Here is a 24745-nt window from a genome sequence, read left to right on the forward strand (position 1 = left end):
ATGCCATATCTGAAACCCGGCTGGGCAAATTTCAGAGAGAGGAACTCCTCCCTCTGGGCCCAGCCAGGTTTCAGTAACACATGCCAGGTCGGCCTCCTCATCCAGGATCAGATCCCGGATGAGGAGAGCTTTATTTACCACCGACCTGGCATTGAGTAGCAGCAGCTTGAGCCCAGGGCCAGAATTACACTCATCACCAGCACCCAGGATTGGGTTCACAGAGCCAGAACAAGGGATCGTTATTAAGCAACGATCTCTCGTTCCCCTGGAACGGCTAGCTCTGTGACCCCCACCATATCTGCCTCTCCCCAGCAGGACCGGGATATTCCGACCCTCTCCCACCCCAGACATCAGTGCCCCCTCCCCTCCTGCCTCTCCAGTGTCAGGTAGGCTAATCAGATCATTCATACCATTTCCATTTATTTCATCCATACCAGAGTCCCACCCATCCCACCCATAACAATCATTCATTTCATACATATCATCATACCCACCCCAATAATTCATTAGTTTAAAAAAAAAAAACCTTCTAATAAATTAGCTAAAATATTAAAATTCCATATAAATCCAATTAAAAAACAATATAAAAAATCAATTGCACTAAAATAGGATACCAATTAACACTAAGTTATTCTCAGGATCTTAATAGAATAAGCTAAGGGGTATATCAGTTTCCCCATGCCTGGTGACATAGGTGGGTTTTCAGGAGCTTGCAAAAGGCAAGGAGGGTGGGGGCAGTCCTAATTTCTGGGGGAAGTTAATTCCAGAGGGCCGGGGCCGCCACAGAGAAGGCTTTTACCCTGGGTCCCACCAGACGGCATTGTTTAGTCGACGGGACCCGGAGAAGGTCAACTCTGTGGGACCTAGTCGGTCGCTGGGATTAATGGTTGCCAAATATTTAGTAAGTTCTGATCTTTCTAGGCTTAGCTTCCTACATGCAAACCTGCCTTAGCAACAGTATGTGATTCCTAGCAGTTTTATGAAAGTTATGCTTGAAGAAAAAATACATATACCATAATACAAATTCCAGCATCTGGTACAATAATGGCCCAAGGGATGCTAAGACATGAATTCACCACCTTTTGAAAAGCATCACAGCAAGGAAGGTCAGATACATAAATCAGGATATAATGGCTTCTACACCATTATAAACCTTGTGATGTATTGCCCCTTAAAATTCTTTAACATGGAAAACAGAAAGTTGAAGACATTACCTGAGCTCTCTTGGTGTCACTTGGAAGAAGCAAGCTACCCGTCTCTCGATTAAAGGTTCGTGTTTTTGTTTTCAGTGGCTCATTAGTTTCTCTGTAAAGTTTCACTGGAGGCTGCTTGACAGCCTTCTGGACTAAGTTGTAAATGCCTACAGTAAGAATTACATCTTTTCCCAAATATAAATTCAGCCTAAAGAATAAATAAAACACAAATTTAAGTCTTTGAAACCTTACAATTTTCCATTTTGAAGAGATGAAATGCACATTCCAATTTCTCATCTGTTAACACAATAAAAGAAACTTTCCACAATTTAATATTATGTACGTACTATTTAACGTAACCTTCTGTTATCATGATTCCTCCGAAGCCTCCCAGGTTCCCCTGCAAGAGGAAGATGTTTCTTGATACTCACCGACTTAAAGCTCGCTTCCTTGTTTCTTTTGCTCGTACTTTCTTCATAAGATCCTCCAATTTGCAAGACTCTTCAAACTGGATTCCTAGGTCCTCATCATCTGCCGTATTAATGATGTCTCTGTAGAATAAGGAAATATCAAATCCTCCAGGCTTCTTTAGGTTCATTAAGTCAAGGTAAATTCCTGCAATCACAGAATTGGGGGGGGGGGGGGAGAGGTTGTTTCCTTTATGAGAACATAGATACCATTACTTCATTTCTTATGACTTATGGTGATCTCCAGGTATGCAAAACCTCCAACATTGAAACAAGGAAAAAAGCTTTAAAAAACCGAAATGAGGGCAGGAAAGATATCAGAAATTGTAAGCTGCAAGATGAGCATATACATAAAATTGAACTCTTTCTCAAGTTTAGTGTACAGAACTGGTGTTCCTTAGCAGTTTCCTGCACAATTAGAAAGTCGGGTGTTAATTGGTTCACCCTCCTTTTTCTGCAATACCCCAGGACATGCTGAAATACTTCACATTTCTGGACTGTAGAAAACAGAAACACTGAGTTTTTAAAATTATTTATTTATTTATTTATTTTGACTTCTACGCCGCCCAATCCCGAAGGACAAAGGTGACCAAAAATAAATGAACAAAATTTAGTCTATCAGCAAGATTGATCTACCATATTTTTATTCACGTATTTTCACTCCCTAAAACAGGGTGAAAACTTGGATGCGTCTTATACAGCGAATGTTGTATAACTCAGCCACCCCCACCCTTTGGCTTCTGCCTCCCAGGAATTTGCCTCCTTGCAGCAAACAGCGCAGAGCCAGATTAGCACAAGCAACTGATTATCGGCCTCCCAACCATCAGCTGATTCAGGCTGCGGGCAGGCGGCAATAGGCTATGGCAATCCCTGCAGCCTGAAATTATTAGCTGCTTGTGCTAAAACTGTAAATGAAACTACAACGTCAAGGAGGCAAAATGCAGGGAGTTAGAGGCAGATTTTTTATTTTCTTGTGCTGAAATCGACTATTTGTTGTTTGCTGCAAGGAGGTAAGTCAATAATTATAAATCTCACAGAACGTTCAAATTATTAAACTTATTTTTTAAAGACTGCTTTATTATTGTTCTAGAGTACTTAACAAAGTGAAGCTTTGTAAAAAAAATTATTTATTTATTTATTTATTAATCAGATTTGTATGCCGCCACTCTCCGCAGATTCGGGGCGGCTCACAGCAATAATAATACAATGTAAACAAATCTAATATTTAAGTTAATTTAAAAAACCCCAATTTAGAAACCAATCATACATACTAGCATACCATGCATAAATTTTATAAGCCTAGGGGGAGGGAAAATGTCAATGCTTGAAAAAGCCCAGTACTACTGTATCTTCTTTTGAATAGCAGAGAATAATTATACTTCCAGAAAGCCATATCAATTTTAACAGCATCTGTACAAGCATAATTTGAAATGTAAAAGTGTCCTGTTGTGGTATTAAGATAAGGCAGCTGAGTTACACCCTGAACTTCATTATATTTGGAGTAGATCTATTTAAATAGATCTACTCCAAATAGAGGAGTTGGGAGAACATAGTGTGACTACATTTAAGAAAACTTGCTGGCATTAGTATACTGCCATAATGTACATTTCTCCAATTCTTTGCTATATTTATGGGTCAGGCACACATGCACAGAAATATATAGCAGTGTGTATCATCTGTACCGTTTGCTCTTTGCTGGAAGGCAGAATGTTTTTTCCTTGTTTTCCTCCCCCAAAACTAAGGTGTGTCTTATACTCCAAAAAATATGGTAATCATGTGGATGTGAGTCTAGGACTTAAAGATGCATTCAACTCTTCATTCAACTACAGAAGTCTTCCTAAATTATTAAATTTTAAAGTATCTCATATATAGAATAGAATAGAAAACTTTATTGGCCAAGTGTGATTGGACACACAAGGAATTTGTCTTTGGTGCATATGCTCTCAGTGTATATAAAAGAAAAAAGATACATTTGTCAAGAATCATGAGGTACAACACTTAATATACCTCCTTATAGAGATCAAATTGAGGAAATGTTGTTTGTTCCTCTGAAAGGTGGTATCACTTTTATTCTAAATCAGTGATGGCGAACCTATGGTACGGGTGCTGGCACGTGAGCTGTTGCCCTAGCTCCCCTCCAACATGCATGTGTGTGCTGGTCAGCAGATTTTTGACTCACATAGAGGCTCTGGGAGGGCGTTTTTGTCTTCCAGAGAGATTCCAGGAGGATGGGGGAGGGCATTTTTACCCTTCCCAGACTCCAGGGAAGCCTTTGGAGCCTGGGGAGGGCTAAACACGAGCCCACTGGCCTCACCAGAAGTTGGGAAACGGACTGTTTCTAGCCTTCAGAGGGCCTCCACCGGGTGTGGGAAGCTGTTTTGCCCTCCCAAGGCATTGAATTGTGGATGTGAGCACTCACGTATGCGCAATAGCAGACGCCTATGCTTTTTCAGCACACGAGGGAAAAAAGGTTCGCCATCACTGTTCTAAATTATGCTTTGCCTATAATTTGAAATACTAACCTGTTTCTCGTAGATCAGCAGCTTTAGTCCTAGCAAATTTAGTTTTAGTGCTATCTTGACCATGAGGATCATCTTCATTGGTGAACAGCATGATTCTCTTGTGGCTCATCTTCAAACGGACAACACTGAAGAGATTAGTGCAAACCCAGAGGGCCTCGCCTAATGAGTAGTCGTCACTATGGCCAAAGGACTTTTGGAAGAGAGCTCTTCCCTGTTCTCCTTCATAGCTAGCCAGCTCTAATACCCGTTTTGCCCCTGGTAGGGGAAAAAAATATTCTCAGTTCTCAGAAAACCAAAGCAATGAATTAGTGAAATGATAGGTCAGTATCTGCAAATCATTCAACGGTTTCTTCATTGTATTTCATTTCCAATTCAGGAAAGTAATGTTCTTCAACATGGCAAGATTGTCAGATCATCAATAATTATTTTTTTCAGTTGCTAAATACATTTATTTTAAAACAGGAAGAAGGCTGAAAGTAATATTTACAGATTAATAAAATAATCTAAACAGGAGGCTTTAAGTAGAAAACAGCAGTTTTGAGAGGGAAATAACATTATCTAACTGGGTAATCCAATTAGCCATTTGCATTGTTTATCTAAATATTGTTTTAATTAATTTCGACATTAATTTGTATAACTTGTTGTCAGCCTTCTTCTTTAACCTATTAAACATGTTTGGATTGCATTTCTGTCAACTATTATATTCAAGTTTTGTGTCATCTGATAAGCATTTTCTCACTTTAGCAGAGGACCCAGAACCAAACCTTATGAAATTCTGGTGGAAAACCCAGTGAAGGTGATCCCTCCTTTTCCTAGCTTAATGATTCTCAAACTTTATATTAGCATAGCCTCCTATATAATAAATGAATTTGTGTGACCCACTCACTCCCACAAATATACATCAAGCAATTGATATTATGGTTAAATAATAAATGTGGCATTTATTTTTAATAATCAATTCTTAATTTATATGTTAGAGTTTCTCCCACTCTGTATATCACACCAATCTCCCACTGCAGGATTTTACAGACAAAATAGGGAGCAAAGCCTAGAATGAATTTCAACTGTATTCGTTCCACGATTAGTTTTTTTAAAAAAATGCAACAGAATTGCTTATGGTTTCTCAGATATCCTCATTCGCTATTTGAAGATTCCTGCATTGTGTATCCCTGAATTCTTTCATCATAGATACATTCCATGTAGTTCCCACTTTACCTGGATTGCTCAAGTCCTGGAGAACATATATATGTTTACAATTCATTGTATTATTATGCTGCTCTGTTCCATAAAACACAACACCAACAAGGTCCCTCTCATGGCTGATGATTTTGTTTCTGTATACATTCTGAATGCACTGGTAAGAAAATACAAATCAGCTGGGATGGGAGAAAATGACATAAATATATCTAATCATCCTTTTGACAGATGTGGGGTTATAATAATCTATAGTATAAACACTTCTATGTGTGGCCACATTTTCTAACCCTTGATCTTTAGAACATTTATAACTGAAAACAATCTTATCAGGAAAGTAATTTGTACCAGAAGCCACTGTTTATTTACTTCAGATTGGTGAACATGTTTCTACATCTTTGGTTCCCAATGTTTCAAACAGGAATGCTCCTCAGTTATTAAAGAACCTTTCGAGATCTTTTGCATACAGAGCATATGCTCTGTCTCTGAACAATATACAGTAGTACCTCGTGATACGAACCCCTCGTCTTACGAACTTCTTGAGATACGAACCCGGGGTTCGGGATTTTTGTGCCTCTTCATATGAACTTTTTTCACCTTACGAACCCGCCGCCACGAACGCCGAACCCGGAAGTTCGGCAAAAGTTTGGGTTCGGGAGGCCGCAAAGAAGTGCCGCCGCCTGGCTGTCAACTTTGCAGAAGAGCCATGGAGCTGTCGGCCAGTCAGGAGGCTCAAATGGAGATGGGGAATCCCAATAGGGAAAGGACGTCTCCATGACGTCAAAGCTCCGCCCATGGAATTCCCTTTTGGGATTCCCCACCTCTTCTGCAAAGGTGACAGCTGGGCGGTGGCACTTCTCAGCGGCCTTCCGAACCCGAACCCTGAACCCAAACTTTTGCCGAACTTCTGTGTTCGGCATTCGGGAGAACACCGAATAGCCCCCGGGCTGTTTCAAAAGGTGACAGCCTAGCGGCGGCAGCCATCAAAGTGCCATTTTTGCGATTTTTTTTCCTTGCACGCATTAATCCATTTTACATTGTTTCCTAAGGGAAACATTGTTTCGTCTTACGGACTTTTCGCTTTACGAACCTCCTCCTGGAACCAATTAAGTTCGTAAGATGAGGTATCACTGTACTAATCAAAAAATTAAGAAAATACTAGATTGCAACTTCATTTCTATTCTCTCAATAAAGAATTTTGTCTTACCCTATGTTTCAGTGCTATCAATATAATGCATTTCAGAATCTTTCAAATTTTCAGATGTAGAAAAAAAAGTCATCTTACCTGAATTGTCATATCAAAAGGTGTCAAATTACTACCATCAAAAGACTCAAACATGGTTCTTGAGCCATCCACTAAGAAAAGCAAAGTGTCTCGACCTCCATATTTATATATTCCTACAAAAGTAGAAAATGCGGTATTTAATGTGTATCATCCTATCTATCCAATCCAGTTGTTCTATATTCTTTAATTACAACTATCACAGTGATTCTGGGACAAATACATTCCTATATAGCACAGAAATTTGATGTAGCTTTGAGTAGCTCAACAGTTTGCTCATGTTGCAAAGCATCAGCAACTAACAGCATTAGTTTACATAAAAGTAATTTAAAGCAGTCTGTTCTATTTGCTCTGACTTTTTAGCAATAATTATAGTAGATAAAACAATACCAAGGACCCTCATATCACACCTATACTTATACTTAGGAAAGCATACATTCTTTGAATTAATTATTGTGTGCTTCCTATAGGCATTAGGGTGGTTACTGTGGAAAAGCCTTTTCTTTTATCCAGAATGCACAAGTGTATGTTTTAGTTTTTAGGACTCTAGACCAACATAAAAGAGGCACTTCATGTAAAAGAAGTAAAATATTACCTTTGCCACTTATCACATTTCACATTAATGTGATAAGATGCCTGATTCCCACATATCATTGTAATTTAGTTGCAAATTTCCCTCAATGCAGCATTTTTATCCAGCAAATTAACAGTATATGCATGCCCCAAACTGAATCTTACCAACATTTTCAGCCCCTTCTTCTTCCTCTTCTTCCTCTTCTCCCTCATTTTTGTAGTAAGACACCCAGTTTGACATGGTACTCCTGTGTTACTACAAAGAATGAGTGATATAGACAAATAACTTATAAGAAGGAGAAATGGAGGAACTGTTCCTATATTCAGAACGGTTTCCATAGACAGAAGTCTTTCCACATATGCAAACATGAAGATGTTCATGTATTCTACTTTTGCTTCAATACAGTCTCCCAGCTCTTAAATATATCCATCATATCATTATTTTTTCAATAAACAGCAAGACATTGCACCAAGGTACAAGGAATAAGAAGATTGGGTTGTGGGGTGTGAAAGAGCAGAGGTGGAGGAGATAAATAATAAGTGGTAATAGATAAGAAAATAGATAAGTGGTCAAAGCAGTGGAAACTGCAGTTTAATGTTTCCAAATGTAAAATAATGCACTTTGAGAAAAGGAATCCTCAATCTGAGTATTGTATTGGCAGTTCTGTGTTAGCAAAAATTTCAGAAGAGAAGGATTTGGGGGTAGTGATTTCTGACAGTCTCAAAATGGGTAAGATGACGGTCAGGCGGTAGGGAAAGCAAATAGAATGCTTGGCTGCATAGCTAGAGGTATAACAAGCAGGAAGAGGGAGATTGTGATCCCACTGTATAGAGTGCTGGTGAGACCACATTTGGAATACTGTGTTCAGTTCTGGAGACCTCACCTACAAAAAGATATTGATAAAATCGAACGGGTCCAAAGACGGGCTACAAAAATGGTGGAAGGTCTTAACCGTAAAACTTATCAGGAAAGACTTAATGAACTCAATCTGTATAGTCTGGAGGACAGAAGGGGAAGGGGTGACATGATTGAAACATTTAAATATGTTAAAGGGTTAAATAAAATTCAGGAGGGAAGTGTTTTTAATAGGAAAGTGAACACAAGAACAAGGAGACACAATCTGAGGTTAGTTGGGGGAAAGATCAGAAGCAACATGAGAAATATTATTTGACTGAAAGACTAGTAGATGCTTGGAACAAACTTCCAGCAGATGTGGTTGGTAAATCTACAGTAACTGAATTTACACATGCCTGGGATAAACATATATCCATCCTAAGATAAAATACAGGAAATAGTATAAGGGCAGACTAGATGGACCATCAGGTCTTTTTCTGCCATCAATCTTCTATGTATCTATATGTCATAGAAGTGCCAACTTTGCCTACCTCTGCCTTAGACTATCTACAATTGACCTCTCCCCCTTTCTAAGAGGTTTGTAAGGGGCGTGCATAAGTGCACCATTGTGCCTACCGTCCCTGTCCTAATGTTCTATTGTCTTCTATCATTACTTTTTATCATTACCTATCTATGTGTATTTGTACATATTACCATTCTATAATTGTTTGACAAATAAAATAAAATTAAAAAATAAATAAACATTAGGACAGGGGCGGTAGGCATGCTGGTGCACTTCTGCACGCCCCTTAAAATCTTAAGATTATTAGATTCAAGGTCTAAAACTCACCTTGCCAACACAATGCGTCGCTCTTTATCTCTTTCTATTGAAAGAGAAAGCAGCCTAAGAGCGATTTCATTCAGCGGCCTTCGACCCGCGCAAAAACTCCGGTTGAGAAACCAAACTCGCCTAAAGACACGCCCCCCCCCCTCCCCCCGACTTCCAAAACTGCCACTCCTCGTTAAAACGTCTCGATGTCCCACCCCTTCCGCAGGTTCTCACCAATCGCACCGCGACGAAGGCGGGCTCGCATTGTCCCTCTCGATGATGCCGTCCGCGTGGAACAATTGCGTCAAGTCTCTGGAGTCCCGCCTTTCTCTACTGTTCAAGCGCCGCTCCCTCACAAGAGGCCTCCAGTGACAAGCGGTTTCTCTCACCTTTATGGGGCGGCGCGTGCGCGGAGCGAGCCCCCCCTCGCCGCCTTCCCTCCGCCCCTTTTCAGTCACCTTCTGTCGTTCTGTTAGTCAGTCCCGCATTAGCGGTCGTTGCGGGGAGCCATTTCTTTTTTTTCTCCCCCCCGCGCCCACCCCTTCAGCTTCTGTTTCCTCCAGCCGCCTCGCCAGAGAAGAAAAGGCGAATTGAATTGATTTCAATTGAATTTATTTATTTATTTTCCTCTTTTTCCCCCCCCTGCAAGCTCCCCTTCCTTTCCTCCTGTCGCCTTGGCCAATGTCATGGACTCCCCTCCGATGCTGCACTCGGTGAAGCTCTACGTCTACGACCTGTCCAAGGGCATGGCTCGCCGCCTCAGCCCTATCATGCTCGGTAAGAGCCGGCGAAGGGAGACGTCTGATAGGCTGAGGGGGAGAAAGCGGACGGGGATGGCCACCCGGTCCATACTGCCTTACGGGGGAAGAAGAAGCAGCGCCGGCTTCGGTGAGGCAGGTCTGCGGGAGCCAGCAAGCTCTTCCGCCTCTCTTAGAGAGGGGGGTCTCCAACCTTGGCTACTTTAAGCCTGGCGGACTTCAACTCCCAGAATTCCCCAGCTTTGCTGGCTGGGGAATTCTGGGAGTTGAAGTCCGCCAGGCTTAAAGTAGCCATGGTTGGAGCGCCCTGCTCTAGATTTCCTAGGTGTGGAGATGCGGAGTTGTTACACTGCTCCAAAAAATAAAGGGAACACTCAAATGACACATCCTAGATCTGAATGAATGAAATATTCTCATGGAATACTTTGTTCTGTACAAAGGTGAATGTGCACAACAGCATGTGAAATTGACGGTCAATCGGGGTTGCTTCCTAAGTGGACAGCCTGATTTCACAGAGGTTTGATTTACTTGGAGTTATATTGTGTGGTTTAAGTGTTCCCCTTATTTTTTTTGAGCTATCTACAGTATTTCCCTATCCCTTCACCCGCCTGACCCAGGCGATGCGCGGGTGGGTCTTTCACCTGCTTGGCCTCTTCCCTGCGCCGGCTACGTATGATACGGAGGAGTGATGACTTTAAGAGCCCTGGTGCCTCTGCCTAGCTTAGGGTCACAACTTTAGAGTCACAAAAGGGACTCAAAAGGCCATCTGTTTCTCAGGGTCACTTAAGGTGGGAGTTCAAAAAGCCAGAGACACAAGGCACCTTTTTATTTATTTTTATTTATTGATTTGATTTTTATGCCGCCCTTCTCCGTAGACTCAAGACGGCTTACAACTTGTTAGCAATAGCACTTTTTAACAGAGCCAGCATATTGCCTCCACAGTCTAGGACCTCATTTTGCCCACCTCGGAAGGATGGAAGGCTGAGTCAACCTTGAGCCAGTGATGAGATTTGAATAGCTGACCTACAGATCTACAGTCAGCTTCAGTGGCTTGCAGTACAGCCCCTCTACCTGCTGCTCCATTCCTGCTCATTTTCTTTGGGGGGGGGGATTATAATGGAACCTTTAAAAAGGAACACTTGCACTTTTATAGGCGAGTTACAGAGGCGACCCCGCCCCCCCAAAATTCCTCTAGGTAAACAGAATAGTCACTATTGTGTTATGATATCCTTTAAACCATTGAAAGTGACAATTAAATAAGGCACTTGTGATTTATTGTTTTATTAATCAAATTTATATAGCTGCCCATCTCCTCCCAAAGGGGACTCAGAATAAATAACAGTAAGTAGCTGTCCTGAGTCCCAGGAGAAAGGCAGCATAGAAATCTGATTAACAAATAAATAAAACATCCAATATAAAGCAGATTATAGCATAAAAACTAACATTTGTGCTTGTTATCAAATCAAGTTACTGTTTCATCAACTCCTGTTAATATTTTTCATTCAACTATTTAAATTTTCCAAAATGTGGCTCTTGTTTGTTGATCATGTCCACATATGTATTGATTATTTTGTTGATCTTTCTGTAACTAGACTTAACTTTGTCTCTTCCTTTTTCACAAGATGTTTTATTTTTTTATCATGACCATCTTTAGTGTAAAAGCTCTGCTTGATTCCTCTAATTTTCTCAAATCTCTTATTTTCCCATTTCATTATTATCCTTCCTTTTTTTGCTTCACTTATTTAGATATAACTTCTTGCCCTTCACAGGAATTCGGTGTTTAGGTAGGTAATTCTTTTCTGTTGCTGTCGCCTTTTCCTTTTGCCAGTTTTTATCAATTTTCAGTCATCTTCTTTTGCTTCTGGCAGCATGGAATATTTTAACTGTTTCATCTGTATGAATTTGACAATATGGTGGGTTTCTATTAGGGTCTCTGTTGAATTTAGTTCATTAAAATATATTAAAATGTATTAAAATTAAAATATTAAAATGTATTCAATTTATATCCCACCATTTCCAAAGTGCATCCTTACCCACCTTTTTTGCTATAACAACCTTGTGAGATAGATTGGATTAAGATAAAGTGAGTGGCCTAGAGTCACTCAGTGTGCTTCCATACTAAAACCTGGGTGCCTCTGTTTTTAATTCAATTCCATAAATACACAGACTCTCATGAATCTCTTCTTTGATCATCACAGCAATGGCATATTGCTGAGATTCATTTTCTTGGCTTGATCAGTTTGTTTCCTTTCTTAGTTGAAGTTCTTAGTCATGACCCACAGTCAGCATTCATATCTTCTTTTTACAGAACTTCTTCAGCTCTACTTCCAAAATATGTGATCAATCTTATGCCATCTGGTAACATTCAATTGTTAGATAGTTGTGCATGTTGTTTAGATTGGTGAAAAAAGTACTGGGTTTCTTGTGAACATCAAATTATCATGGTAGAATTCTGTTTGTCATCCGCCTCATTTCATATACCAAGGCCTATTTTTTCTCACAACTAGGCTTTAGTATTCCAATAGCCTTTGAAGAAATCATATCTTTTTTGCTGTATTGATAAGTTATTGCATGTCAGGATACAATTATTCATTATCAGCCTTCTTTTCACCAGTGGAATGCAGGAAACCTCTTAATTGGAACTAAAATTCTCCAGTCATTTTTTGAGTTTTATCTTGAATTTTGTTTGCATTGGTTTTAACACTTTTTAAAAATAATAATTATAACTGCTTCATTTCTTGTTCGGTGTTCTTGTTCACTGTAGAATATCTGGTGTTGTTTTTTAATTTAAAGTGATTTTTACCATTTTCTAAGTCCCAGAATGTTTGCGTATAGATTTGATATTTCTGCTCGGATAACATCCAGTTGCCTTGGTTCATGATTCTAACATTTTTTGTATCAACCTCTTTGTGTGTGCATTTGTGTGTTATGTACACACGGAAATATATCTTTGCAGGATCAAACTTGTTTTGTGTCTCAGAGCATACAAGCAGCTGAACATTCTATTAGCCTTAATCCAGTCACATGCTTATCATCAGTGCTACACATAATTGTCCTCTACTGTTATTGTCCTATGGTTAGCTGTGAATTTCACTTTGTTTTCTTGGTAAAATAGTGGAGTGAGTTGCCATTTCTTTCTCCAGTGGATTGTGCTTAATGTGATCACTCAGCTGTGATTTACCGTTACAAGTGCCCTTCTGGGAGTATGCGCTCCCAATTGTATAGTAATAGTTCATGACATAATGGGGATGTAAAATTTTGTTTACTGCTACAAAGTGATGATTCTTGAAGGGTTAAATTGTTTAATTTCATGTATGTATTTTAAATACATAAGATTTACTCAGTAAAGTAATTACTCTAATTAGTGTCCTACAATCAGTATCTTTGTTTTTGATGTAGCATAGTAGAACTTTTCTTCTTAAAATTAATTTCTGATCAATAAAAGTAGCAACCAGAACAGAATATGATTTTATAGGATGATATGAAATTGATTTTATACCACTGTCGTAATAAAATCATGAAACTGACAAGAAGAAAACTAAGTCACCTTATTACTATTTCTACACTATTTATGGAAGATTATTTTAATCCGTAATATATATCCATTCCCTACAAAGCAGCACTGAATCTATTCATGTTGAGTTTTTATGTATCCTCAACACATCTTGCAGGTGTGTATTTGCAAAGTAAACGATTAGCAGTTGAGGGATTCCACAATACTGAAGTCCAAAAAGGTTGTTTTTTTCTTTAAAATGTTACAGAATCATTTACTTTTTATCAAAGTGCTGTATTTGTTTTTGAAAGCAAGATTCAATCAATGATGTACTATGTGCTGCTTACTACTTTTGAATACTATTAGTAAAGAGCAAGTCATAAACATTACACCATTTCATAATTTCTTAATGTTCATTCTCTTACTTTCATTTCTGAAGTTGCACTGTCATTGTGATGAAGAAAAGTGTAACCAAGCAGCTCATTTGAGTTTCAACAGAATTGCAAATACCTCCCACATGGAACTCCGTATTAATTAACAACAGTCAGAAGGCTTCATTTTACAACACATGGATAGGCTTAACCATAGTTTCAACTGGGAAACTCTCAGTATCCTAAACCAAGCCAAAAATGCTAGAGAATTCCTGGAAGTCTGATATTCAGACAAATCTGCCACCAGCAGGCAGATAGACATAAATATCACCTGCATACCATTCAAAAGAGACAATCAAAAAGCCAAAAAGGGAACAAAAAAACCCAACAGCCATCACCATCCAGATGGGCAGAGATTAATACCAAGATTAACGTTAGGCTAAGAATCAAGAAACAAACAATACCCCACTCAAGGAACTGCCAGACAAGCTAATATACAACAGTCTAATCAAGGAACCACTAAGGCCATTCCCACTGATACTGATATGGAAAGCCAGTAGTGTATAAAGTGAGAGGAAAAAACCCATTCTCTACTAGCACTGATGATGATACATAGTTTGCTAACGAAATGTCTGCAAGAAAACATTTAAGCTCAGAGTGCACCATGGACTCCAGAGTATTAGTTAAAGCTAGGTTTTGCTTTTATTAGTTTATCCTAAGAGCTTTAATTTCCAAATGGAGATGAGAGGGGAGAGTTTTAAAAATCATTTTCCCACGACCAGTAAGGGCCCACAGAGTTGATCTTCTCTGGGTCCCATCAGCTAAACAGGGTCGACTGGCGGATCCGCAGGGAAGGACCTTCTCTGTGGCTGCCCCAGCTCTCTAGAAGCAGTAAAGACCTGGCTTTTCCAACAGGCCTGGGGCTGTTGATCCTATGGTGGTAACCAGCGAGATCCAGCCATGAACAGTATTGTATTGTATTGTAAAGTGTTTTTAAACTGTTTTTAGAAGTTTTGGTACTATTATTGATATTTTATGTTTCCCCTGTGAACCACCTAGAGTCCTTAGGGAGTTGGGTGGCATAGAAATTGAATAAATAAATAAATAAATAAATAAATAAATAAATACATAAATACATAAATACATAAATAAATAAAAGCAACTGAACAGAAAATTCAAATACTGCTTAGATTTATGAGAACTCTGTAAAATCAAATTTCATATGACTTATCATTTCTAACATATGTCAGATGTAAATAAAAAATAATTCAATATGTTTATTTGATCTAAGAAAAAGTATTCTCAATTAGCATATTATTAATATAGATATTGTGAATCAATTTTACGTATTACGTTACATATTCTTAATCAGCCTTCCTTAGTTTAAAATTCATCAAGAAAAAGAAAAAAAGGCGTTTTCACAGGTTTTTAAGAAAATGGTGTAGTTAAATCTGACCTTCTGAAGATGCTGATACTTATTGCTTTCTTTTGTATACAGGTAAGCAACTAGAGGGTATCTGGTAAGTAACTAGTATTAAAATTAATTGGAATGTTTATACTACGGGAGATCCCTACTGTTATGCCTACATAATTTAGATAGTGTGGTCAAGGCATTAAAAATTAACAGAGAAATCTAATTATATGGATGTTGCTACAGTCAGTGCAAAACAAAAAGTACTTCAAAATGAAATAGGACCAGTGGGGGGACAAAAAAAAGTCCCTGTGCTCAGTCATTCAAGCCCTGGTCTCACATCTGGACTACTGTAATGCACTCCTCATGGATCTATCCTTGAAAAACATCAACTGGTGCAGAGTGTGGGGGCACAGGCAGTTCTTGTTACCCTACTACAGTGGTTCTCAACCTGGGGGTCGGGACCCCTTTGGGGGTCGAATGACCATTTCACGGGGGTCGCCTGAGACCCTGGGAAAAGGCAAATTTCCCTGGCATTAGAAACTAAAGCTTCTATTCTGGCATCTTGGAACATATTTTTACAATCCGATCAATCAGGTATTTACAGTGGGGGCATCTCTGACCTTCCTGCCAATCAGCTCAAAGTTCTCTTGGGACAATTGGTGCTAGACTTATGGTTGGGGGTCACCACAACATGAGGAACTGTATTAATGGGTTGCGGCCTTAGAAAGGTTGAGAACCACTGCCCTACTACTTCATGAGCTGAACTGGCTGTCACTTTGCGTCTGGGTGCAATATGTGGTGTTAATCACGTTTAAAGCCCTGCATACCATGGGTCCATGTTACTTGAGAAACTGGCTCACCAGACTCAACAATCTAGGAATTCTAAAGCTGGCAGGGTCCAGGAGAAGGGCCTTCTGTACCATGGCTCCTGCCCTTTGGAACATCTTACCCCAGAAGTGAGATCGGTTCCCACCCCTCTAACCTTCCATAAGGGCCTAAGACTTGGCTCTGCCAGATGGCTTGGAGATCTAATAGGGGAGCATCACAGGTGGTGTTTGGAGGTGTCTGATGAATTAAGAGGCAATCCCAACTCCTTCTCTTGGTGCATCCTGTTCCCTCCCTCCCTAACTTTTAACTATAGTTTTACCAGAAATATTTTTTTTCATTTCTACATTTATTACTTTGGAAATATTTATCTTCTGTTAGTTTAATTGGTTTTAATATTGTAAGCTCAGAATCAATTTGAAATGAGACAAGTGGCAAATTAAATAAATAAGCCACATTAATAGGAGCAAGCATTTATCATGAAATGCTGATTGACTCCTGGAGGCAAGAGGTAAAAGTTAAGGGAAGAAGAATGAATTGGGAATGTCTGAAATTATGAATAGTCTGTAATATTATACAAGATAAAATATTATGTCTAAAGACAAATGAGAGTAATCTGTTTGCATTAGTATTACTCTTGATAAAGTGCTAGACAACATACTGGCTGGAAATTTACTCTTTTCTTTTAACCTGCTGTTTGTTTCTTTGTTTATTCTCAGGCACACCTCCATAGTTGCCCACAGGGAAGAATTCTTCTATGGTAGTGGGGGAATTTCAAGTTGTCCACCTGTAAGTTTACAGACATCTGAGAAGTTATTCTAGTTTTTTTTTTCTCTTTTGCTCAGTTGATTTTAATTCATTTTGTATTTCTTGAAATTAGTATCATGTTTCCCTGAAAATAAGGCCCAACCAGAAAATAAGCCCTAACGTGATTTGTCAAGATGCTCGTAATATAGGTCCTACCCAAAAATAAGCCCCGGTTAAGATAGCCAGCCAGATAGATGCATTTAGTACTGTATTTCCCCAAAAATAAAACACCTGAAAATAAGCCCTAAAGTGTCCTTTAAGGCTTATTTTCAAACTGCCTGAGTCCTACAGGAAACCACCTGAGCAAACTGCCTGACTCCTACAGGAAATGAGATTTAATTTATTCGACTTCTATACCTCCCTGAGTCCTACGGGATTGGACGGCATAGAACTCGATTAAATTAAATTAAACATTAATAAAAGACTCGGTAATGAGATAAAGGCCTCCATCAGAATTGAGAATAGCGAATTAGTTTGGAGAAACAAGACAAGTAATTCTGCCTCCCTAAACTCTGAGAAGAATCTATAGGTGTACATTTATTTATTTTATTTTATTTATTCATTTGTCCAATACACAAATACATAGGAAGAAAAATAGACATGTAGTAATATATATAAGGGTAAAGTGAACTTAGAGGAGAAGATATATGAAAGAAAGAATATATATATGATAAGTGAGAGAAAGGAAAGACAATTGGACAGGGGACAAAGGGCACACCAGTGCACTTATGTACGCCCCTTACATGAAAAACTCCCGGAGATTGCCAACCAGTAGTGGGTTTCTCTTACCTTTGCTACTGGTTTGGGAACAGGAGCACGTAATTCTGCACATGCGCAGAACTTTTTGCGCGTGCACAGAGCATTTTTGTTGATGTCCAGATAGGTGGGCGGAGCCTCCCACCACTGCTGCTACCAATTGGCCAGATCTGGGGCGAATAAGTAGCAACCCACCACTGCTGCCAACCTTTACCCCCACCCACCCTAAAGCTTCTGTTGCCTACATGATTGTCTCAATTGCTGCTTTGAATATTAAGAAATCTTTTCAGGTCTGCAAAACTTGATTTAAATCAAAGATATTTCTTTCTGAATTTCATTTGCTAATGCAATTATGATTCAGCCAGTGTGGTTTTTAATTTAGCATACATTATTTAACAGATTTATCTGAGTTACTTTAACTGGCAAACTAAAGGCCTGGTCCTTCCTTTAAAGCCACTCTACTGTAAAGCAAGATAGGGGGGGATCCACATCTATCAAAAGCAAATAAATTTTCCTGTTATTCCAAGTCTCCAGATTAAGAAGTATATGAGGATCCTATGAAATATTACCCTGTTTTACTAGCGAGCAAATTGTGAAAGTTTGTAGAAAGTTTTCAGCTTAAGTTATTCTATAAAAGATACTGAGAAATTTTCCTGATGACTAAACCTAATGAACGCAAATTTTGTAGGGTGGAACATTGCTTGGGCCTCCGGATTCTGTTGTAGATCTGGGATATACTGAAGTTTCAGAAGACCTCTTCTTAGAATATTTGTCCTCATTGGGGGACTCTATATTCCGGTGAGTGCTGCTATTCTAATATTCTATGAAGAGAATAATTTATTAGAATTATTTTAATATTTTATGTACATTTTATGTAAAATTCTGAAATTATATGCACACCTTGGCTGAAATCACCTAAGATATTAGAATATAAGGATAAACTAGGAAGAGTCAGTATACTATGCTGATTATATTTGCTGCTGATTGTTATAATAATATCACTTCTGGATTGATTTACTGTATAAAATAAAATACTGTATAGTTAATGTTCTTGTCTTCCTACATGTAAACCTTTAAATATAAATATAGAAGACTGCTTATTCAGGCATTGATTACCCCATATCAGAACACTAAAATATTTAATCACCATTTTTGATGAGAACTAGAATGTCTTAGATCATTTCCCTTTATATATATATCAATCTCATGTTTTATTGAGCAGTAAAGTGTACAAAGGATTATTGATATATGACTATTAATTCAATAAAAATACTGCCAACAAAAATATAGGCAGCAGAGAAGAGAAATTGAGATTCACCAACTACAAGTGGTCCTTGTTTAGTGACTGTCTTGTTTAGCAACTATTTGCAGTTATAATGGTTATGAAAAAGTAACTTTACGATCAATCCTCATATTTATGACCTTCGCAAATCTGCAAACAAAAGTAAAGTTTAAGTAAGATCATAAGCACAATTTCACTTTTATGATTGCTTTGCTTAATGTCCAAGTTGTGGGTCACAATTTTAGTTGCTAATGAGGACTACTGTGGTCAGTTGGGATTAAGTTAGAACATGAATGTCTACATTTTTATAACAATTGCTTTTCAAAATGAGATGTTTTTCATAAATAAAATCTGCAGTGGCACTTGTATTATCTCTCAATATTTCACCCAGTTTATACAGTATTAATTACAGTGTATATTGTAGAACAGTTGCAAACTGATCAATTTAGCATTGATAAACTACATTCACAGGATTGTTTTTGCCTTCCAACATACAAAAAAGCACTTATCAGGCATGTATAGAAGTTGCAGTACTAATTGTTGTATTTCAGCAGAATATCAACAGAATGAGGGTGATTAATCCATTTCTTGTGCTTAGTTTCTTAATTTTAAATGCCAATAAAATATGCATTTTCTTCAATATAGTTTAAATAAAATCAGTAGAGGGTAAGGCTGACTTAAGATAAATTGTGGGCAGAAAAGAGTTAATGATTCCATTCTAGCTTTTGTATTTGAAATTTCTGCCTGAACACTGACTTTTTGAAACAGTACTGACTGTACTCTGTATCCATAGATATTGTAAGTATAATATAGCAATTCTTCCTATGCATTCCTTCTTGATGGTTTCAATTGCATGTGAAAGGAAATGGCATCAAACTTGCTGTTTGTTGCATTCATATCATCACTTTGCAATGTTACTGATCGGGGGGGTGGGGGGGTCAAGCAGGAGGACTGCTGTGGTTATATAGGTTCACTATATGATTTAAACTTTGGTCGCAGTTTCTTGAGCTGCAAAGGGAGCCTATTACAGGTAGACCTTGACATATGACCTCAATAGAGCCCAACATTTCTATTGCTAGCAAAATAGTTGCTAAATGAATTTTGTCCCATTTCGTGACCTTTCTTGCCATTGGCTGTTTAAGTGAATCTCCGCAGTTATGAAGTTAGTAACACGGTTGATAAATGAATCTGGCTTCCTTTGTTTATCAGAAGGTTGCAAAAGATAATCACATGATCCTGGGAAGCTGCAACTGTCATAAATATGAATCAGCTGCCAAGCATCTGAAGTTTGATCGTACAATCATTATTATTATTATTATTATTATTATTATTATTATTATTTATTAGATTTGTATGCCGCTTCTCTCCGAAGACTCGGAGCAGCTCACAACAATAAAGCACAGTAGAAATCCAATTTTTAAAAACAATTTAAAACCCTTAATATAAAAACAATCATACATCCCAGACATACCATGCATAAATGGAACAACCCCGGGGAATTAATTTCCCCATGCCTGATGGCAGAGGTGGGTTTTAAGGAGTTTGCGAAAGGCAAGGAGGGTGGGGGCAATTCTGATCTCCAGGGGGAGTTGATCCCAGAGGGTCGGGGCCGCCACAGAGAAGGCTCTTCCCCTGGGTCCCGCCAGACGACATTGTTTCGTCGACAGGACCCAGAGAAGGCCAACTCTGTGGGACCTAATCGGTCGCTGGGATTCATGTGGCAGAAGGCGGTCCCGGAGATATTCTGGTCCGATGCCATGAAGGGGTGCTGCAACGGTCATAAGTGTGAAAAATAGTCATAAGTCTTTTTTTTTCAGTGATTTAACTTTGAATGGTCACTAAATGAACTGTTGTAAGTTGATGATTACCTATACCTATGAAGGCAACAATCCATTACATATCATTTGGAAAGTAGCAGACTTGGGTGGCAGAGGTATGCTGGAGAAAAAACAATCAAGAAACATGATCCTGGTGTCCTCCCTGTATCAGATAAAATCCAGATCTGGATGCTGTAATTATGAATTGTCTTTATATGATTGAACCGTTGAGACTGTTTCTGCTTTACATCTTACCCATGTTCATTCTTCTTGATTTTTTTGGTGGATCACAGAGGAGATTCCTATAATCTTTTTGAGCATAATTGTAATACATTCAGCAATGAAGTGGCACAATTCTTGACAGGGAGAAAGATCCCTTCCTACATTACAGATCTTCCGTCTGAAGTCCTTGCAACGTAAGTGCAATATTTTTTTAAATAGTATACCGTGTTTACACTTCCACATTGCATGCTAACTTAAACAACCATGCCTTCTCAGTTCATGATGGCACTAAGGTCTTCCAGAATTTCCATCGCTAAACAATGTGGTCATGTCATGTCATGCTTTACAATCATATTGCTTAGGAACACAAATTCTGGTCCCAATTGTTACCTCTTCCCTAATACATTGACTATATTCTAAGGGCACACTTCTTCAATGTGCTTAGCAGTTCACTGTCAAAATATGAAGTTAATTGCAGAACAGTTTAGTATCTAAATGCTATGGAGCTATGAAGCAAAGAAACACAAAGCCCTCAGGAAAAAAAGAAGACAAAAATGAAAATAAATTACATGTCTAGGTTCTGTGCTATTATAGACAAGGTTTTGAATTGGCTTCCTTTTTCTTCATTCTGATTAGAAATTATTGTAGGTTCATTTCTCCATATGTCTCGTAAGGATTGTATTGATTGTGAATAGCTAGTTTCTCCCAGTGGTGGGCTGCTGCTGAATCACACTTAGTACGGGATCGAGGGCAGGTAGAAGCAAAAAACACGCTAAAAAGTGCTCGCACACGCATCCCTTTGCGAGATTTTGCTACCTGCATAGGTGCTGGAAGCAAAATTGTGCTTGATCCTGCAGTCGCACTCCAGAGCCACAGAGCTGCGCACAATTAGCCGTTCCTGCAGCAGCCCAACAGTGGTTTCTCCCCAAGATTCTTAGGTGTCTTGTTTTTTAAGTTCAATATTTTTAATTACAAAGTATTTTGAAAGCTTAAACATACTCTTCTCCCATGCTTCTTATTGTCACAGACCGTTTGGACAAGCCTTGCGACCACTTCTTGACTCCATCCAGATCCAGCCGCCCGGAGGAAATACTTTTAGCAGACACAATGGACAGAGCTAGCAAACACAGCGAAAAATATCTCAATTCATAAGGGCATTTCCTTTTAAAACTCCACTCTATTAGATACCTGTCTTATGAGTTTATGCCATGGTTCAAAAGTGGCATTTCAGACTTGATAGGGAGAATATTTATTGACTTGCATGTCATATGGTGATATCAGAAGAAATATGGTCATAAAATCAAATAATGTATTTACTTATTAAAGCTGGTTTTTTGCCTTGGTTCACTTTTTTACTATTCCCTACTAAAAAGTGGAAATTAGGAGATTCACCTGCACAGTCTAAAACAACAGGGATATCCTTATCCATCTCTTCCCAAATGTATTAATTTCATTACCATTGTTGCAGTATTTTGTAACCTCAAAGTTGTAAATTTAACAATATTAAACAATATGCTTGACTATGCTTTTAATTTTTATAGGAGAAAAAAAACTAAAAACATTCACTGTGAAATTATTTTGAGAAATACTTCTTAAAAAGAAAATATAAGCCAGTCTGAAATAGAAATAAATATATACAGTAATAGATTTTTAAGTGTGGATTGTTGATGCCAAAAAACCCTCTCTTGCTTATTTTGAAAGTCTGACCTTTTCAATACCAGAAAGAATAGCCCCAATCCTTGTGCTATGTTAATCTTTTGTATGTTGAAAAAATGTACAATGGGTAGAAATGAAGGTCTTACTATAAGCAGTAACACCATATTTTTAAGAAAGGCTAAATGAATTTGACTAACAAAATAAATAACATAATTTTCACAAAACTTATGCAATGTACAAGTTTAAGATCTATTATTTAAGTCTGAGTTTTAAATATATAAACATGGTTACATTGATTATATCCATCCCTATAAACACCATTTCTCCTTAGCCTAACATCCAGTCTGAATCAAGAGCATCTTGTAGCTAATTTTTTTTTAATCAACAACAATTATCTATTTATCCAGGTTTGGGGCCCACTTCATTTTTCCTGTAAATAATTTTAACAGAACACTGGAATCAGTTTGAGGAGCAAACCAGTAGCAAACCTTCCTTTCTTCTCTGCTGAGCATGATTAAGAAAGCATTACATGGCAATGACAATTACTCTCTGAGAAAACACGCACATACACAAACACACATTTCCCTCAATATCAGGCTATTTCATTACATCCAATTTTTATTCATTAATTTGTCTCTACTTTCTCCTAATACTTGGGAAGAATATTAGCAAATCTGCTTTACTCAGAGATAATATTCACTTGTACAATGTATCGATTATGAAATGCAAACATAATAAAGTAACTAGATTGCAGTCCCCTTTTTAAAAAGGTGAACTTTTGAAAGATAATGTGATGGACCACAAAGTTCACTATTTATAAACATTACAGGACTGCTTGCTGGAAGTTGTTGCCCAAAGAAACAGTATTGATGATGTCAGATGAGAAAGGCTGTTTTAAGTCTGAGGCTCAGAAAAATTCTTGGTAGGTGAACAAGTTTTCCTTTTTTAGGAAAAATAGAAAATTCTGAAGGGATAGAACAGTAGAGAAATGAGAAGGAATGCTGCATTGATGCATGCTTTTGAAATGCCTCAGAACTTTTGTGCTGAATTTTCGGATTGCAATCCGATAAAGTATTTTTCTATTACAAAAGTATTTTATACCTTATATTGATTATTGCAACACGGAAAAAATTGGAGTGACAATGAATATAGTTCTGAATGTTATTTCTATGTGACATGGTGCACTTGCTTTTAGACATGTCTTCTCTATCACAATCATTGTGGGTCTGTGATATGGGAGAAGAACAGATGATATAAAATAATCTAAAATTTATTCCATAACATTGGAAGCATTGGCTGATTACAATATCTTGATTTCTTAAAAGCTACGTCCAAAACACACACACTTTCTTGTAAGCTCCAGAATGCCATGCTTTCTAGTAAATCTATTTTGAATTGTAGTTTTAATAATGTCATTGATTGCTTTTTCATGTGTAATTTTTCATCATTCCTTCTATCAAATTTAATGTACATTTCTCCATTTAACTAGTTCATATGAACATATGGAGAAATGAAGAAATTCCTGGCACTTATTTAATCATATTTTTGGAACTTTTCTTCTTATAACTTTAGAAAATGCAACGTAAACTCAGGTTTACTCAGAAACAGATACCACTTTTTTCCCTACAGATTTATTCCCAAGCAAGTTTGCAATCCTAGGTAGTTGTCTTCACTAACAGTAAAAGGTATATTCTACTTTTTGCGTTATGGCCATGTCCTCTCCACATCTTCCAGTAAAGAAATTATTCTTTTGCTTTCTGGAATACACTGTAGGCTCTAGTGATGTGCAATAATGTTTAGAACTTCACTGAATAGAGACCTAAAAGAGGCTGCATTTCAAACTGGGGTCTCAATTCTAGGATCTGAATGATTCGTATGTTATGTTCCACTTCAGTTGACACTAGTGACTAAGGTCAGCTCAAAAACAGCAGACCTGCTTTATACTTGTGGAAAAAATATAGCTGCATTCATATCTTAACATTTTCCCCATCCTTATATTTATAAGAATATATAAAGTATGAAATGTGCATGTATTTAAATTAATATACTTTTAACCTGTAAATGGGTATGGAAAGCGGAGCAGCCTGTATATGACAGCAAAGATTGGCTTAATTAACAGGTCTGTCATTTCCAGGAATTCCATATTCTTGTTTTATAAATAAAATAAAGCCTTTGTCAGAACTCACTTGAGTTTGTTTGTTTTATTTTGGCATTTTTGCCTTTCTATTTATCTTGTTATTAAAATCTAAAACATCCTATGATATTTTATATTATATTGATACAATCAAAGGTCTTTCTGTAATCAATAAAGCACATAGTCCTTGGCTTTCTCAATTTTCCAGCATGGATCAATAATAATATCTCATGGTCCTCAGCCTTTTTTAAAGCAAACTTGAACATCTGCCTTTTTTTTTCTATGTACGGCTTTAATTTGTATTAACTAGTCCAT

General features: G+C 37.9%; 2 protein-coding genes across 7 annotated transcripts in view; one reads left to right on the forward strand and one right to left on the reverse strand.

The window, feature by feature from the left end:
- Positions 1 to 24745, reverse strand: part of XRCC6 (X-ray repair cross complementing 6) — a 43527-nt gene that overhangs the window by 12598 nt on the left and 6184 nt on the right. For 2 of the 6 annotated variants that reach the window (XM_070756026.1, XM_070756030.1), the window contains exons 2-7: positions 7397 to 7487; positions 6662 to 6774; positions 5398 to 5536; positions 4183 to 4437; positions 1625 to 1808; positions 1215 to 1401 (exon numbers count right to left, since the gene is read on the reverse strand). In XM_070756026.1, the coding sequence (XP_070612127.1) occupies positions 1215 to 1401; positions 1625 to 1808; positions 4183 to 4437; positions 5398 to 5536; positions 6662 to 6774; positions 7397 to 7472 (954 nt within the window). In that variant the 5' untranslated portion in view covers positions 7473 to 7487. Of the gene's footprint in view, positions 1 to 1214; positions 1402 to 1624; positions 1809 to 4182; positions 4438 to 5397; positions 5537 to 6661; positions 6775 to 7396; positions 7488 to 8916; positions 9461 to 24745 lie in introns of those variants that run through there. The other 4 variants (XM_070756031.1, XM_070756027.1, XM_070756025.1 and 1 more) reach the window with 4 other exon arrangements.
- DESI1 (desumoylating isopeptidase 1) lies at positions 9263 to 24481 on the forward strand. The gene is made up of 6 exons (XM_070756032.1): positions 9263 to 9672; positions 15016 to 15037; positions 16476 to 16545; positions 18008 to 18117; positions 20712 to 20834; positions 21668 to 24481. The coding sequence occupies exons 1-6, from the start codon at positions 9582 to 9584 to the stop codon at positions 21759 to 21761; spliced, it is 510 nt and encodes a 169-aa protein (XP_070612133.1). The 5' UTR covers positions 9263 to 9581; the 3' UTR covers positions 21762 to 24481.

Source organism: Erythrolamprus reginae, chromosome 6 (genome assembly GCF_031021105.1).
Source record: "Erythrolamprus reginae isolate rEryReg1 chromosome 6, rEryReg1.hap1, whole genome shotgun sequence".
Lineage (NCBI taxonomy): Eukaryota > Metazoa > Chordata > Lepidosauria > Squamata > Dipsadidae > Erythrolamprus > Erythrolamprus reginae.